The sequence below is a fragment of the Diuraphis noxia genome, unplaced genomic scaffold, assembly GCF_037042655.1.
Source record: "Diuraphis noxia isolate RWA-SAM2 unplaced genomic scaffold, SU_Dnox_SAM2 contig0002, whole genome shotgun sequence".
Taxonomy (NCBI): Eukaryota; Metazoa; Arthropoda; class Insecta; order Hemiptera; family Aphididae; genus Diuraphis; species Diuraphis noxia.
In genome coordinates, this window is record NW_028301712.1 from 22202817 (window position 1) to 22221010 (window position 18194).

The 18194-nt window shown below is 28.8% G+C and overlaps 1 protein-coding gene across 4 annotated transcripts; it reads right to left on the reverse strand.

Moving 5' to 3' along the window:
- Nucleotides 1–5502: 5502 nt before the first annotated feature.
- Nucleotides 5503–17174, reverse strand: PolQ (DNA polymerase theta). 4 transcript variants are annotated; one of them, XM_089218921.1, is made up of 26 exons: nt 16842–17170; nt 16203–16314; nt 15955–16070; nt 15739–15863; nt 15551–15679; nt 15263–15467; nt 14903–15035; nt 14660–14815; nt 14134–14346; nt 13839–14060; nt 13564–13772; nt 13323–13493; nt 12831–12981; nt 12528–12771; nt 12346–12472; nt 10704–11611; nt 9525–9844; nt 9263–9453; nt 9001–9133; nt 8758–8939; nt 8522–8614; nt 8289–8460; nt 7832–7983; nt 7492–7756; nt 7259–7416; nt 5503–7147 (listed from the first exon to the last, which is right to left on the reverse strand). In XM_089218921.1, exons 1-26 carry the CDS (start codon nt 16896–16898, stop codon nt 7022–7024), a joined length of 5070 nt encoding a protein of 1689 aa, XP_089075047.1. In that variant the 5' UTR covers nt 16899–17170; the 3' UTR covers nt 5503–7021. The 4 variants fall into 4 exon arrangements, 3 of the variants coding, with proteins under 3 accessions (XP_089075047.1, XP_089075048.1, XP_089075049.1); XM_089218922.1 differs by having other exon boundaries at nt 17057–17161; XM_089218923.1 differs by lacking the exon at nt 16842–17170 and having other exon boundaries at nt 16127–16311.
- Between the last annotated feature and the right edge of the window lie 1020 nt (nt 17175–18194).

An 18194-nucleotide genomic window follows, 5' to 3' on the forward strand; every position in this document is an offset into this window, starting at 1 on the left:
AACAAGAAATGATTTAAAGTTGTTAATATTCGTTGGAGTATAAAATTATTGCCAGTATCCAGAAAAATTGATTTTCATGTCAACAGTTCGAAACTTTTCATGTCCAATACATTTTATTAATTGATTATTTTCCTATTATTAAGCATGAAAAGTTTTATTTAAGAAAAACTACTGTTAAATATTATATTATATATATGATAACTTCAATATTGTAACTATATTGTCTATTTAGTTTTTAGATTAAACATGTACATTTTCAATTTTTTTGTTTATAAAATATATTATATTTTATTCACATTATTTCGCCAAGTAACAAAAATGTAAAAGTAATTTTTAGTGAAAATAAATTTCATTACAATAACTCTGTGAAAATTACTGATTCGGAATAAAATTAATACTAAAGTATATTATATTAAAAGAATAACATTATTAACAATTTTACCACATAATATACCGTAATTATTTATAATAATACTAAATGAGATATTCAATCTATGTACATATATATTTAATTAATTTAGTGATAAAATTATTCTGTTAATATTTAAAGTCAACTTATCTTAAAAAAAATGGCTAATTATTTCAAGAATTTAAAATTTTTAACTTTGGTAACTAATTTCCACAAATTTACATAATCACCTATTTATAGAAGTGTGCACACAACATCCAATGTTCTTTTAAATGAAGGATAATATTTTCGATGTTTCACATCTAAATCCTTATTTAAACCAATGTAGACTTGTGGTTGTGGCCTACAGCTCTGGGACAATGACAAAAACTCCAACACTAATAAAATACAAATTTTCCAAAATAATATCTGTAAAATCGCCATTTCAACACCTTATATTTTAAACCTAACATTACATACTGATTTAAAAATCAAAACAGCCTAACTTTCTTCTCATATCAACTCCCCTCATATCAAACTTTGCCACTCTCACAATTTATCTGTTCAAAACATCTCTCTACAAGACTACAAGGCTCAAAATAAATTAGTGACGAGATCTTCTCAATGGTTAATCTAAAGAATAGTATAGATTTAAAAAAAAAATGTAAACAAGTTAAGGGGGTATTACCACTAGGTAACTTCTTCATCAAATTAATCATATAAAATAACTATTATAATTTATCACATATTCTTATTGTTCCTAATGTTCCTAGAAACAGATAGTTTATCTATCATTAAATAAAAATAGTATTATATGTAAATAATAAATCTGATCACTACTTTTTAGGGTTAACATAAAGGTATACAGTGAATATATCACATTTATCGTACCGACTATATGTAGGTACTAGATAACTAAGTAGTATGTATATTTCCAAGTCAAACATTTTCTTCAAATGCTGCCGAGCACGAAATCAATATAATTATCATTTAATGAATTCATTTTTATTGTATTGTATATATTTTATACTTATTGATCTTATTCTATACAAGAATATTTTAAAACTGGACTTGGTGGAGGGGGTTAAGAATTCTCTGAGAAACTCCCCCACAGAAATTTTCAAGGATTACGTAAGGTTAAAAATTTAACATTAGCTGCTTTTTCTTTAAAACGTGACTGAACTTAACATGGTTGAGCATTTATCTTCTTAGCAATACGATTGAGTACCTATATATAATGTTTTATGCGACGTTGCCATATATGCAAACATTTCAAACCAGACTTTTGAAATGCATTATTTTCCTGCTGCACACGAACACACGTTATACTGAAATTTCGGTTGCTCAAATATTGTAAAACACCAGAATACACATAAATAGTATAATATCAATTATTCCTTACACTGAAGGACTTTTTTTTTCGTGTTATCGACGGCGCTGTCGGAACTGCTTTGCGCATTATGTCGATATAACGTCACCAGATACGCTAAGTAATGCAACTATTACGATAAACGGATCGATAAAATATGATGATACGTGTTCTGAGATTAGCCAACTTCACGGGCCGATCGGAGTCCGCCATCCTTGCCATCACGTTCCAGGTTGCCAGCAGTACTTCGACCGTCTTACATGGCTCGTCCATTAGGCTTCCTATCGACAGGCGCGGATTCAGAAGGGTTGCGGAGGGGGCGGCCGCCCCCCCCCCCCGTAAGCTGTGTTTTGTTTAGGAAAAATTCCCAGTAAAAAGATTTAAAACTAATTTTAATACGTTGAGTGCCGCGGTCCGTCGACAATAATTGTAGTAGACAATGGTAGTAGACAATTGTCAAAAACGTGGCTATTCAGTGAAACGTCTTCTTTTCAACGGTGTATTCGGATTTGATTTTCGTTCATTTTTAACAAAGTAATGGTTATTTTTTCCAGAAAACTGTCGATGACGGCGACCACGACAATCATTGTATACATAAATATATTATATTTATATATTATTCTTATAATATACAGTTGTAATCTTGTAAAGTTATAGTATAGTTTTATTTCAAATACTAAATAATAATAATAAGAATTAGGTATGTTGACGTAATACGTTCAGAGCTATTCTTGGAATTAGCGATAACGATAGTCGATGGACTACTTATTTTTGAACACAAATATGTGCGCTTGCCCACATATTATATTTTATTAGATATTTCATTTTGTATGTAAAATATTCGCCTCCCCCCCCTAATCTCGGGCTGGATCCGCGCCTGCCTATCGATAAATTCGGGGGTGCATATGCCCATCTCCTAGTTAACATTACAGCCTCGCTCTTTTGATGAGCGAGCTCAAGGCCTCTAATCAACACCCATCTATCCACCCACTCCAACACAGGGTTGATTAACTCCTCTAGTAAAAGTTCCGTTCTCACCACACCAACAACGGCCAGATCATCAGCGAACCCTACCAGATAAACACCTGCGGGTACTGGCATCATCAAAAGGTCATCATAGGCAGCATTTAAAAGGATTGGCCCTAATACTGAGTCCTGAGAAACATCACAGGTCACTGATCTGAAAGAGTCCGCATCGTCCACCAATAATACGCGCTCTAACAGCCAGGACCGCGACATCGAGACGAGGTACTCAGGCGTAGACTTCTCCCTGAGAGCTGCGTCAATAACAGCCCATCGGAGCGTGTTAAAAGCATTTCTTATATCCAGTGTTACGAGCACACAGAGGTCCTTTGTACGCCCTCGGGTCGCAGCTGTGCTTGCAAATGCGATCTCGAGGGCGGATGCGATGGCCGTTTTTGTAGAGATACCTCTCCTGAAGTCAAATTGAATTGGGGCTCTCCTCGTCGCTTGGGCGTCAAAATGGCTCTCTAGTCTTTGAACAAGCAGTCTCTCTAACAGTTTGCATGGGGTATCTAAGAGGCATATCAGCCGGTAGCTGGAAAGGACATCTATGGGTTTCCCTGGACCCTTGTGTAGTAGCACCAGTTTTGCCTTCTTCCAGCAAGCAGGGAAACACGTCACCCGAAGACATCTGTTGTACGTCTCCTTGAATTGGTTGGGAATGGCTGCAACCTTGCGCCTCAGCACTTCATTGAGGATCCCCGATGGGCCTCCAGCCTTGCCCGCAGAGAGACGTTTAATCGCTGTGAGGAGCTCTTCAGTCGTTAACTCCGGGAGCGGACGTGTGAATACTAGTTCGTCTGTTTCCTGGTCTACCAAGTCAAAGATATTATATACATCTGGGGATGGATCAGAGTCCCAATTGATCATCAGGGCGTCTGAGAACAGATGAGCAGCAATCTCCAACGGGTATCCTCCAACCTCCAAATAGTAGAGGAAAGGTGTCCAAAGCGGCCACCCTAAGGTTCAACACAGTGTCGCACTTTAGGATTTATTTATTTTTTTATGAAACCTTCAAGATTGTCTTGTTGATATTGTCAGGAATCATAATTTCCAATCAGAAACAATTTTAAACAAATAAATAAATAGTTATTGTCATTTTTTTTTAAAGTACAAAATTGTTCACTTTGCCCACACCTAGGTGTTCAAAGTGGTCAGCCCATGTCCACTTTGACTGCCGGTTTAAAATTTCCATTATAATTCATTATTTTATAATATTTTTATAAATGTATGTAATATGTATATAATATAACTTCCCTTTTAATAATGTTTAATTTACTATTTAAAATATAATAATCATATTAACTAATTAAACTTAAGCTAATTCTATGACATATAAAAACTTATGTAGATTTAAAAAAAATAATTTGGGTATATTAATTATTATGATCATAAAATATAATTATTTATTCAGAACACATATTTTAGATCAAAAATGAATTTTTTTTTTTATACGAAAACGATAAATGTATCTGACAATAGTGGTTTATCAGTCGATAAATATGATAAAAATGAACCAACCCACGTGATGAAACCAACTGTTTATTTATTAATCACTGAATAATAAGACATGACCACTTTGGGCACTTTGTACACCTTTCCCCTACAACGGAAAGATAATTTTCCAAACACTTTGAAAAGAATAAAAACATACTTGAGAAATACAATAAGTCAGAATCGACTGAATGGATTAACTATGCTTCGTATTTACCGATAAATCAATGTTCAAACAACGAAGTATTGTCAGTATTAGGAAAAAAGGACCAAGGCGTCTCAACTTTATTATTTAAAAAGTAATATTTCTAAAAAAAAAAATATCACCATACTATTCATAATTTAATAAATTAATATTTATGTTTTACAGGTATAACATCACCGCGACGGCGTAACTTAGAACCAGAATCAAAAAACAAAATTACTCAGTAAAAGATCGTACACAAGCTTTAAGATTCCTGTACATGTTTAAAAATAAATATTAAATACTTAATACTATTAATATTTGAATATGATTTAGTTTAGTCCCCCCTCCCAAAAAAATAAAAAGTCCTGGGTGCACCGCTGCTCTCCTCCCGTTATTAGTATAAATGTCAATAAAAATGAATTGTATACAATAATGGCATGTTACTTTACTAGCTATAAAGTGAAAAAAAAAACAGAAAAGTAAACATATTTTTTTAACGATAAACATGATCATATTTCTCAGAATATGGTATTTTAATCGATGCAATAGATGGAACAAGATAAGAAAAAAGATTTTCAACAAGTTTACAATATTTTTTAACAAATAACAAATATAAACGCAAATATAGGTACCCATGCAATAATGTATATTGTATACCGCTCGAGGCGATCGCCTTAAAGCCCCCTAAATACCGTAAAACGGGGTGAAAAGGAACGATTTTAAAGGTTTTTTGGTCATAAAAACGCCAATTTTTTAGATAGAGTTTTTCCGAAAAGTGTTTTAGATAGACTACACACTGATTCGTTATTATAATAGGAAATTTTTTATTTCAGTCTGTTAGTTTTTTTAATATTTTTTTTTAAAAACGTGTTCCTATTTCCCCGTTAATGGGGTGAACCGGAACATAGTTAAAATGTTCTCAAGTTTTCTTATTCTAACCAACTGGAGGTTGATAGGAACACATTTTATTTTTTTTAAAAGGTTATAGGACATGCCTACCTTATTAATTTTAAAAGAAATTATAAAAAAATACCAACATAATTAATTAAAAACAAATTAAAATAATAATTTATTACATCAGGTATATTTAAAACAAAACAACTTAATTATTTTCATTATCTTTTAAATAACTTAATAAATAATATAACAACAACTTACATTAGAATAAATTGAATAAGTCTTTTCATTTCTTTTTAAATAGGTAGGTACTTCTCTATTTCTCACATATAACATGACTGTAGGTATACGAGTACTTTTGCATTTCTGATGATTTTCCATTGGTCTTAGAGACAATGCAGTGATACTATCACTTTATAACAGGATGATTCACCAATAATGTAGGTATCTCACATTATTAAATTATTTTGTATAATAATGAATTTAAACAATTACCTACTGGTCTTTGGAATTTTCAAATACTACTATTGACAATATTTTCAAATTTCAGAGATTTTTGTATAACTTACTTAAAGTGTCTTGTGGCGAAACAAACTTCAGTTTTAAATGTTGACGTACCTACCTATACAAAATTTGAACAAGTCGGTACTTTCTTAAGTAAAGGTAATATTTTTTATAAATGATTTTGCAAAAATATTAAATACACGTAGGTAATAGATATTGGGTTTACTACACTTTATTATGCTTGGACAATTTTAACGAATCATGAATTTTTATAATCACTTAAATTTCAAATTGTCAAAGCACCACAATCTTCAAAATCCATTATCATTGATTTTTTTTTAAATACTAAACATTTTAAATCATACTTATACTTGTAAATTTGTCGAAGTCACTACATAAATTGAACCTCAAAATTAACTAAACAATAATAAACATAATATAATTTAAACTTACAAAAATGGAACACTGAAACACCTATTTGAATTGTCTTTAGATTAATATTGTTCCATATAATATAGTTGATAGTATAGTTATTGAGTAATACTTTTGTGTTAAGTAAATATGGAGATCAATCAAAATTGTTTAATTAAAATACCAATAATAATTTAATATCTATACACAATTCAATATTCTGAAATAAGTATTACGTTATATCCCAATCAAAATATTAAAAAATATTATTTTAACAACCCAACAATGAATATTCTCTAGTAATTAGAATTGTATTGAAAATAATACATAGATAATACAATCTTTTCAAAAGAATATAGTAAGATATTTTAAAGACTAGTTAACATTAACACAATAATGATTTTGGCTAATTCAATAATATGAAAATCAATCAAAACTAATTATTTGATAAAAATAAATTGTTTTAAAATAAAATAAATCAATCCAACTAATAAGTGTTTGGATGATTTAAAAACATGCACAATATGACACAAAATTAGCATTAATTACACAGTGAAAGTAATAATAATGATAAAATAACTAAAATAAGTTAACAAAATCAATGCATTAAAAAAACCTGTTTCAAAGATAATTAAATTCTTAAACTAATAGATATAATATAATATTTATTTATTTTTATTAAATAAAAATAAATAAATATTAGTGTTAATTAAAATGGTTGACAATAATAAAGTGTAAAATGAGATCATTATTTTAAGTCACCCCATGAAGAACCCTTTCTCAATTTTACTGGCAAAGGTACACATAAATTAACTGCAGTCTCCATTGTTTTAATAATTTTTGAACAAGCTTCATCAAGAACTATGTTTTCAACCTGTACATTAAAGAATTATGTAACATCACAGAATAGTTCAATAACTTAATGATTAAATACAATTATGAAACAAGAGAACTATTGTCAATGCAATATAAATATAATACTTACATCAAAAATTAATTCATCGTGCAAATGCATAACTAAATGTACACGTGTATTGAGAACACCTTGGTTGATAATTTTATCAACTTTAATCATAGCCATTTTTGTGACATCAGCAGCACTTCCTTGAATAATTGTATTAATTGCTTGACGTTCAACTTGAGCTAATAACAATGTATCATAAAAATAATGATAATATTATATTTTGCAAATAGAAGACTAAAAGAATAAAAACATACATTTGATTTTTAGTACATCGCTATTGATATCTGGGAAATGTCTGATTCGTCCACTCAATGTCTTTACCAACCCCATTGACCTACATTGTATTACACATTCATTGAAATATTTGTTGACACCAGGAAACGTGTTTTTAAATTCTGATATTAGTTTATGTGCTTCATCTTGAGTAATATTCAAAGTTTCGCTTAGAGTTACTGCACCCATGCCGTACAACATACCATAACAAACTTGTTTGGTTTTTTGCCTGAGTTCATCAGAAACCTGAATAAACAAAATAAGAATATATTCTTAACACATAACCAAATGTAAGAAATACAATTATAAATTCACACAAACCTCAATCTTTGGTATATTATGCCATTTAGACGATAAATTTATAAAGACATCACCAGGAGATGTAAGAGCAGATAACAATATTGAGTCTTTGGATAAATGAGCGAGTATGCGTAATTCAATTTGACAAAAATCTACAGATACCAATGTTTGATCTATAACATTTAAATTCTAAAATTAATTTTACTTTAATAATTGTAATATGTGCAAAACTAATTAAAATCTGTATAGATTAATATAAATGAATTGATAATGAATGGATACTACATTTTCACTATTTTTGTCTTCACATATTATTATCCTAGTGGTAATTTTGAGATATTAATTGGAATTATGTAAGATATTCCATATTATGAAACATAACTAACGTTCTAAACTGGTGCGTGTTTATGTAAGGAAGTTGCTTACAGACAATTGATAATAATAATTAATATTCTATGATACTATAAATGAAACTGACCTGATTTTGGCACAAACGCTGATCTCAAACTCAATATATCATTCTCAATTACATAGTCTTTAGGTATATTTTGTAAATTGGGTTCATGCATACTTATTCTACCTGTATTAGAATATGTATTGCTGTCACAATACACACGATTATTCCGTATGGCTAAATACGTATTGATATGCTAAAAAATGAAAATAATAATAAGGAACTTCTTTCAAAATATTTACTTTAACTATACTTACGTTATTTCTAAGACAACTTAATTTTCGCCAATTTTTTACCAACTCGACTAGTAAATGCGGAGAACTATCAGTTAATTTCAATTTTTTTTTTACCTAGTCAATAAAATATTAATATTAAAATCTATTGTTAATTAAAATAATTGTAAGCACTTTTTTTTTTTTTTTTTTCCGTTTGAACCGACAACAGGGGAGGATCTGTGTGAACATTACTACTCCCCTGAATTGTAAGCACTTACTTTGGCCCATTCTAATGTGGATTGCATGTTAAACCTGGTTCCAGATTGTTCAAACCCTTGTTCAGAAATGTTGGCCATTAGCTTATTTACTGTATCATTTAACTCTACCAAATATTCTCTGTTTAAACCAAAACCATAAAGTTCCATTTTTGCCAATATAATTTGTATAGGCATCTCTATATCTAATAGTGAATAATAAATAATATTTTATAATGTAAAACTTCTTGATGAAAACAATTTTACCTTTGAATGTTTTGTAAATATATATTTGTTTAAGTTGATGTCTTAAAGTTGACATTAATTTATGAGTGATAAATGCGTTAAAAACCGCATCATCAGTATGTATTTTGCCTTGGAAGTTTAAATTCCATTGAACCTAACAAAATCGTTTTTGAGTTCTATTATTAATATATTTATACATAAACAGGAACATTTTAATTATAAAAATAATAAATATATTCATATATGTTTTGTATATATATATATATATATACGAGTAAATTACCAAATTATTTAATGAATTTTTTTGTTGACCATTTATAAGCCAATCAGCTACAAAAGGGTCTCTAAATTTGCAAACCGGTTTAATATTGCAACATTGAGAGATAATTTTGTAACTTAATTTAGCATCAGTTATGTTGACAACTAAATTTTTATTAGACAGCAGCTTTTTCAATAGACTTACACCAGATGAACCTATTCAAAAAAATAAAGCAATGTTTTTATTAGTTTAAAATTTTTAGACAATAAAAGGAAACAATACGTACCAGTCTTATTGAAATCTACATAATGTACAACAGTTTGCTTGTACCATGTAATAGCAAATCCTTTTAATACTTGATTATTAAATTTGAATAAATTTGTATTTTTATTATTTTCTAAACTCCGTCTTACAATTCTAGCACCAATTTTCTGTTCTATATTAATTTCTGTACATACATTTAAAGCTAATGTTATTTCTTTTCTGTGCTTAATATCTGGAAAGTGATCTTTGGCAAACAAATCAATATTTTCCATCAGTTTAGTTTTATATGCCCATGTATCAAATTTTGAATTGACATTAGCTTCAAGTTTAATTGGAGATTCTCTAAAAGAATAATTAATAAAAACTATAAGATAAATACACATATATAGATTGAGGAAAATTAATAACTAGTTATAAATGTAATTTGGAGGAGGGGGCTTGAGAGAGCTGAAGCAGTGATATATTAAAATAAAGTAAACTTAATTTTTGCCAAACAATTAAAAATGCTTAATATGATTAATATGATTAATATAAAATAACAGGGAAAATATTTAATATTATCATATTTAAGTGTGGATGATTATTTTAAGCCACAATTATATGTTTATTTAAGATGAATAATTTACAATCAATGAAATATAAACAGTAGGGGCTTATTAACATTGAAACTCCCCCTCTGAATACGCCACTGATTATAAACATGAAATCGTTAAAAATTACTATCCATACTAAACAATGAACATATTTGGGTAATCAACTTCTGTTCACTTAGAATAAATCAATGGAAGAGTACTGTGAAAACACAGCTTCATGATATCTTATTTTATAATCTAAGAATATATAGAATTCAGCCTCCTAACTAAAAGGTCTGGTTACACTCTTACATCTATACCTTATTCCAAAAGAAAAAAAGCCAGACCTACGTAGCAAATCCGGTTTAGCAGGTGGCCAACTGGTATCTTCTCTTTTGAAACAAGGTATATGTTAGGTATGACCGACGTGAATAAGTTCATAAGCCACGTGGATAAATATAATGATATCAAGAACCAAAATGTTTATAAATATATTTTATAATTTTATCTTATTTTATCGTTAATAAGTAAATATTGGTTTTTTTTTTAATAAACGTGTGCCGGAATTTACAATGACAAGAGTCGCAAATTGGCCACCCCTGGTATATGTAGCTACCACATTATCATACTTGCGAGGAGACGGTCCACTGGATGAAGTATCTTGGGAACCAGCAATCATGTCTTCAGAATCGGATATAACTAAATCTTTACATGTCATAACAACATTACTTTTCTTTGGAGATATTATCGTATTTGACATTGAATTAAAAGAATTTTGAAATGCTAGGTGCATTACACTTTCACTCATTTCGGTGGATACTATGTTTGAATTTATATTTGTTTTGCCATTGGCATTCAATAGTTGATCAAGTTGTGTATCAATTCTTATTGAATCTGGAAACATTGTGCTTTCAAAAGAGTTATTTATCTCAGGTTTACTGTAACTTGTTGAAGGTTCCTCAGTTTTTTTATATTTTGGACGAGGTTCTATAAAAATATCATTTAAATGGTCGTTTTCTGTATGACCGTCTTCTTCTCTTTTTCGCTTTTTAGTCCCAAAATCTCTTTGACTCATTTCCAAAATAATTTCTCCTCCGTTATTACAATCCCATTTCTCTTCTAATTCTTTGGGTGTCTTGATGTTAATTAACTCTGCTAAATATGAATCACTTATTGATTTGTTACTAAGATTATCTGAGTTATATTTTTGACTAACATTTACAGTAATACTAAATTTAGTATGTTCAAATGATCCTTCAAAAAGATCCAAACTTTCTCGCTTATAATCTTTATTAGTTATTTCTTCTGATATATCTTTTGCACAATCAGATTCATCAAATAACTCAACACTTCTTGGTGAATTTGATAAATTTTGAACAGAAACATTCACCAAAGATTTCATTGATTTGTTGCTTTCTTGACTATTTTCAATGATTGTAACATCTCTTGATGTAGGACGTATCTTCACAGATGTATCTAAATCTTCTTCTTCATTGTTATCATCAACCCAACATGCTGATTTAAGGCCCAGTTCTCTCTATAATATAAAATTTAATTAAAGTAAGAAATAGTGTTATTAAATATATATTCAATATTAATATTGAACAAAAATGTATTCTGTAAAAACAAAGAGGACCGAGCCACGCCTACATATTATGTTTATCTGTCTTACAGGATTGTAACAACAAATTTATATTTAGCCACTCTAATTTGGATTCATTTGTTTTAATTCTTTTATTTTGAAGTTATATTTGAATAAAATATTGAAATTTCAAAATGCTCATAACTCATTTCAAAATTAAAATACCAAATAAAACAGCCTTACTAAACCATAAAAAATGTGTTATTTATAGGTTTAATAATAGTAAATTCAGTATTCTCTTGAATATTTAAACTAACAATGCTAAATGAAAACTGCTTATTAATTAGATAATTAATAATTTAACTGATCTATTAATTTTCAATGTTACACACTAGGCTATATAATACATTAAATATGTTGTATATCTATATCAAGAACAAATTCAGTTCAATGTATTTAATTATAATTATACACGACTAACTGTAATTAAATTCTTTTAAAATGTAATTTTTACAAGACTAACTACACATACTTATGTATAATATTATATTATACTAGTGAAACACTGTGGTGTTCTCTTGAGCTCAAATATTCCATTTAAATTATATTTTTAATAATTTTTCAAACTATAAGACTAACATTTTTGAATAAAAATCAATTTAGTATACTATATATATATTGAACCTTACTTTTAAAAGATGCCTTGCTTCATTTATGATAAATATAGCAGCTTCCTTTTCGTTAAGGGCAAAACGTCCAGCCAACCAAATGTTTTTTCGTTTGTCATCATCATTGGTATTATTATTATTTATGTTACTAAAAATTAATTTTAAGCAATAAATGTACTAATAAAATGTTCAACTATGCTTACCTTTGATATGGAATTGCCTTGGTAAGAGTACGCTGCACTAGTCGTAAATCGGCTAATGCTAATTCAGGAATGTTTTGTATTCCTGCATTATACAATGTCCGGGCAGTGATAGAGTTCAAACAGTCCAATCGTAACAATTCAACAAGTTGCCTCTGTACACCAAACTGTAGTCTCTCAGAAAACTGTGATATTAATAATTCTAAGGATGACCAACCAAGTCTCTTACAGAACTGTGTTACCATACCTAAACAGAATTAAATTAAATTAAATCCATAAAATTAAAAAAACTTTAGTAAATCTGACCAGCAAAAGTTGAAGCTGATTGCTGGAGACTTTGCAGAAGACCTTTAGATGTACCATACTTTAAAACTACAGTGTTAATGGGAATCTCATTTATTAAATCGTGTAATAGTAGTGTTGTATAGAATCTTCTATGAACAGCTAATTTATGTTTCTAAATACAAATATAATCAGTTAACTTTAGTTCTAACATTTAAATATTAGACCAGTATGCTAGTTTAAATTTTATGCTAACTTTACTCTTTCACATTAAGAAAGAACCTCTATGACAGATTTCTGCACAAGAGTATAGCTTAAATACACATTTCCAAACTCTGAAATCTAAGGTTCCTTTTTAACATGATTGGAGTATAGATTAGAATATTTGTATAACATTTTTGTACAAAACATATTGCAAGCTTAAAATATTCAAAATATTTTTCAGTTTTTGTCAAATGTATCACAAATAAATTTGGTTGATTAAAATTAGCTCTAAAAATTAAATGAATAACATACATCTGAAGATGTACTAAAACTGGTTCCAGTCATAGCTTTAACAATAAATCCTTCTTCAATACCGATCATATCTCCTACTTTGCGCATAGAATGTGGTAATTTTTCCCACACATGAAGAACTCTAAACCAATCCAAATGTCCAATCTGATCACTTACAGAATATGGTGTAATCTAAAGTACAATAAATTATTTATTTTTATTTATAACTACATAAAAAATATCTATAAATAATCTATCTTACTAAGTAAAGTAAATGAAGTTCAGAGTCAAGGACAAAATTTTGTCTTGCTCTATCTAACTCTTTGATCAGTTTTAAACCAATTTCAGGTGTAACAGATGCTGCAAGACATGCTTGACCTAGATTAGTAGGAGCTAGTTTATTGTCACTTTCTCGTACAAATTGATTTTCAATTAATAATTTTAGACACTCATTGATTGGAGTTTCATTCACTATAAATATTCAATATCAAACTTCTAATAAATTAAAAACATTGAAATATTATGACAAATTCTTACAGTTTTCACCATTTGATATATAAAGTAAAGTACACTTAATATACTCAAAAGCTTCTTCAGTATTACAAACAACACAACCAGCAACTACTTCTAACAGTGCTCGTTTTAAACAACTAGAAAAATCTCCCACTCCTAAACAACTTTTAATTGGAGGAAGGTTTTGAGTTGCTATTTCTTCGCCCATACGCCGATCATTCTCATTACATAATAAATAACTTTCTCCTAAAATAAAATAAAAAAATGAAATGTTTAAAACTAAAAACAAAAAAAATTAAGAAACCCAATAGTAACAAACCAGCAGTATCAACACCCATACGACCAGCGCGTCCAATCATCTGTCGATACTGTAAAATATCAATAGGAAATCCATGACAATGAGGTGATCTCACAATCACTCTTCTTGCAGGCAAATTTACACCAGAGGATAAAGTTGATGTGGCAATTAATACTCTTACTATATTTTGTTTGAATGCACCTTCGATTATGTCCCTTTCGTCCATTGTAAGACCTATACAAAATTATGAATATATTTAAATTCACTAAGCAAGTTCATAATTGTTCACATGCCTAAATATTAATAATTAATAAAAACATTAGTTACAGTAAAGATTGAAGAAAATATATTAATATTATAAATATGATTTTATGTTCGAAATCATTGAAATATTATTGTGTATTGCAACAAATAATTTCCCAAAAATGTAAGTTACATACACAGACCAACTGGCAACCACTGTCAAATCATATTATAATTAACTTAAATAAGCAGAAAATACAAATTCTATACAAAATTATTGAAGGGAAATATAATTAAAGATCACCTGCATGATGAAAAGCAACACCAAACGAAATAGTTTTATTTAAATCAGTTTCAAGACCAACGGGACACCTTCTAAGCTGCTCCAACACATCTCCTAGATTTTCACCATTTAATTGATTTCGTAATTCAATTCCAATTTTTGATGTATTACCTCCACCTATAATCAACATAAATTATTAAGTATTACTTTTGATTTTTTTCATGATTCTTTAAATATATGTATAAAAAAAACAAGGATAGTTACCTAAACGTTTAATTTCAGATGCAATTTCAAGAGCTAAAGTTTCGCACCATTTTTTTGTAAAACAGAATATTAATATTGAATACCCTTGAAGAATTGTATCAATACACAAATATTTTATATTATCTGGATCATTCTAAACACAAAAACATTAATAATTGTATAAGAAATATTATGATTAAACCAAACTTTGTTACTTTGGCGGATACTTTATTTTTTTGCAATTTTTTGGTTTAACTGATGTAGGTAGTCGGTCATACAAAAAACGATGTCAAAGTCAAAAAATAAGATAAGACAAAAAAATTCCATCCAGTAAAGTAACAAAATTCTGATCAAACAATACAATATTTTATAGTCCATTACTTTAATTTCAATACTGGGTTCAATTGTGTGACTTAAAGAAAGATTGTTGGCATTATATACATTTTTTCCAATTTTTAAATATTCTTTTAAAGGAACTGGACGAAAATCTGTATGATATAGTGTAGCATCTAACCATTTTGCAAGAATGTTTAAATTCGGTAATGTAGCAGACATGCCAACAATTTGAATTGATAAATTACTTTTTCTGTAATCAATAATCAAATATTTTGAAGAAAAAATATTCATAGGCAAATTAACAAATAAAATATGATTTTAAGAAATACTTACATTTTAGACATGTATTTAATCTTTGTTAGCAATAGTTCTAGTAGGTAGCCTCTATTTGAATCTCCTAGCATATGTAGTTCATCTACAACTATACAACCGACATCTTGCAGTCCATCCTCCTCAATCAGGCTTAAGTCAAAATCATTTTAGTTAATTTAATAAAAATTAATTTTTACTATAACGCTTACCGATTTATTATACCATTAGCTTTTTCAATAGTAGCAATAGCAACATTTACAGAACGTAATCCACCAGACGGAGTATAACTGCCCATAAATCCAGCAACTCTTTTGTTTGTTCCTTCAAATAATTCCTATAGTAAATAATTAATCATTATTGACACATTGACATTTTAACTAATAATTTAATACAATTGTTAAAATAATTCAATAAAAACATATTACTTGAAAATACAACATTTTTTCTCGTACAACTGATACAAATGGAAGAATTATTAAAACTTTTTTATCTCTTTCAAGTACTGTCTGCATTGTTAATAATTCAGCAACCATAGTTTTTCCTGAAAAACGATGGTAAGTAAAATTTATTTTGTAATAGGTAGACATTTTGAACTACCAGAAAAATACATTAAAATAAAAAGGTTAGCCATGGTTAGAAAAACTATCTAAATCTTCATAAATAAAATATTAACCAGCTGATGTAGGTGCCGAGTACACAAGATTGCGACCATCCAAAACACCATCACTAGTTAAACATTCCACTTGCCACGGAAACATTGATACAATTCCTCGTCTTTTGTAGTTCTAAAATTAATAAAATATTATGTTCCACTTATATAATTGGTGACAATAATTTAAATACAATTAAAAGAATACAACACTTAGTGAGTTGTTTCTGTCTTACAAATATTAGAATAATAAAAATATATAATATAGACAATTGAAATTCAACAGAACCAATTTTGGGTTGTTGTTCTAAAATTGGAATGAAATTAAATGTTATCTAATTTAGGTAAGAACATTATCTACTTTTTACATCTCGTTTTAATAGATAGTTAAATTTTTGAAGTTAGTTATTTCGATGCAAGATACTACTGTTTCAGAATACTCATAAATCGCTTAAGAATTTAAACACTAGGATAAATTTTAACGAAAACCTAAATAATTTTTCTACTTATGAATTAGATAATAGGCTTACAATATTCAAAAGATAATAAAAAAAATTGGTTCAACAGAACTCAATTGCTCTTAGTTGTACATTTCCATATTTATAAGGGGACAAAAACATATTATATAATAGCATAGCGCCTCAATAAATATAAAATATTTACTTCTACGATTTGGTCAGGCAAACCCCACGAATCAATATTGCACAAATCGTCGGTCATTTTATGTTTAGTGTTAAATTATATAAAATTGATTATGATATGCAGTTACGTGTAAATAAAATGAAACTGGTATGGTCTAATGGTATACATTATTAATCATAATTCGATGTGAAAAAGACGGAGCCACGACACTATCAACGACAGTATTGTTATTGTACCTTTGAGCATAACGTACATTGTACATTTGTACGTTTATTTTTTAATAGTAAAATAATGAGTAATCATAAATTACTATACTAATGTTATTGTTTACTTTTGATGACACACTAACGAAGTAACGAATGATAATGCATAGATAATATATATATATAAATATTATCTATGGGGAAAATGTTAAAAAATCAAAATACAGATAAGGGTAACATTTTGGCGGAATTTGTCCGTTGTCGTTTTTGACACCATGAAGTAATCGAAATTTCGTTAGATTAGCATTTCACTATTTCACATTTTTGTGGTCTTGTGAAGGATTTCGTCATTTAATTACTTCTACCATTGATTAAGCAGACGGTCTGCTCATGCTGCAGCCTGCAGACCCAACTTAATCAATGCTTCTACAATTCCACTAATTCCACAGTTTAGATACACCTTGTTCGCACTTATATTTAATATGTCGTTTCGATCCACAAATTAAGTTACAATCTATGATAGAAATATTTTTATTTCCATCATATACCTAACAACCTATATAATGGATACTGGGTAAGTATTCGAAAAAAAGCTCTGAAATAAAAATACGGTACAACATATCGGAAAAATTTTCATTTAAAATAATTGGAATTTAGTACCATTTTCAATTTTTTCTTAACATTTAAACACACTGTGAAAGTGTATTTAAACTTAAGGTTGCCCAATAAAACTGTTAGGTGATAAATAAAAGAATTAAGAGTATGATATTCGACTTAAAAATGAAAATGACAACATGTAAATACAGCTGACGATGTATGATCTTCATTTCCTTTTCCCTTGATAATTATTTGAATTATAAGGTATTAACTATTAAGGTCACTTTTTCCATGGATTCGTAGATAATATATACGCATATTATTTAATTTAAAATAAAAAAATATAGATGGACAACAATTAATAATATTATATTTAAAGCATAAAGATGTATCTTTATTCAATATTCGTAAGAAGGTGTTTCTATTAATTTTTTATCCCACCTCGGAAAGTCGGAAATACGTAATTGTTCTGTGTTCAACGTTATATCATGTCGTTCTGTGGTTATATATTATCCCGGGTTGACGCTGACGTCAATCGTCGATTGGCGATTGCAAACCGCACATTAAGTCCGAC

Bases quoted from the DNA above. Each gene is read 5' to 3' on its own strand.
- PolQ (XM_089218921.1), bottom strand. From the start codon at position 16,898: ATGACCGACGATTTGTGCAATATTGATTCGTGGGGTTTGCCTGACCAA. The intron at 14,061-14,133 runs GTTTGTTACTAT...ATTTTATTTTAG, and splicing joins TATGGGTGTTGATACTGCTG to GAGAAAGTTATTTATTATGT. The intron at 11,612-12,345 runs GTAAGGTTCAAT...TTTATATTATAG, and splicing joins AAGCAAGGCATCTTTTAAAA to AGAGAACTGGGCCTTAAATC.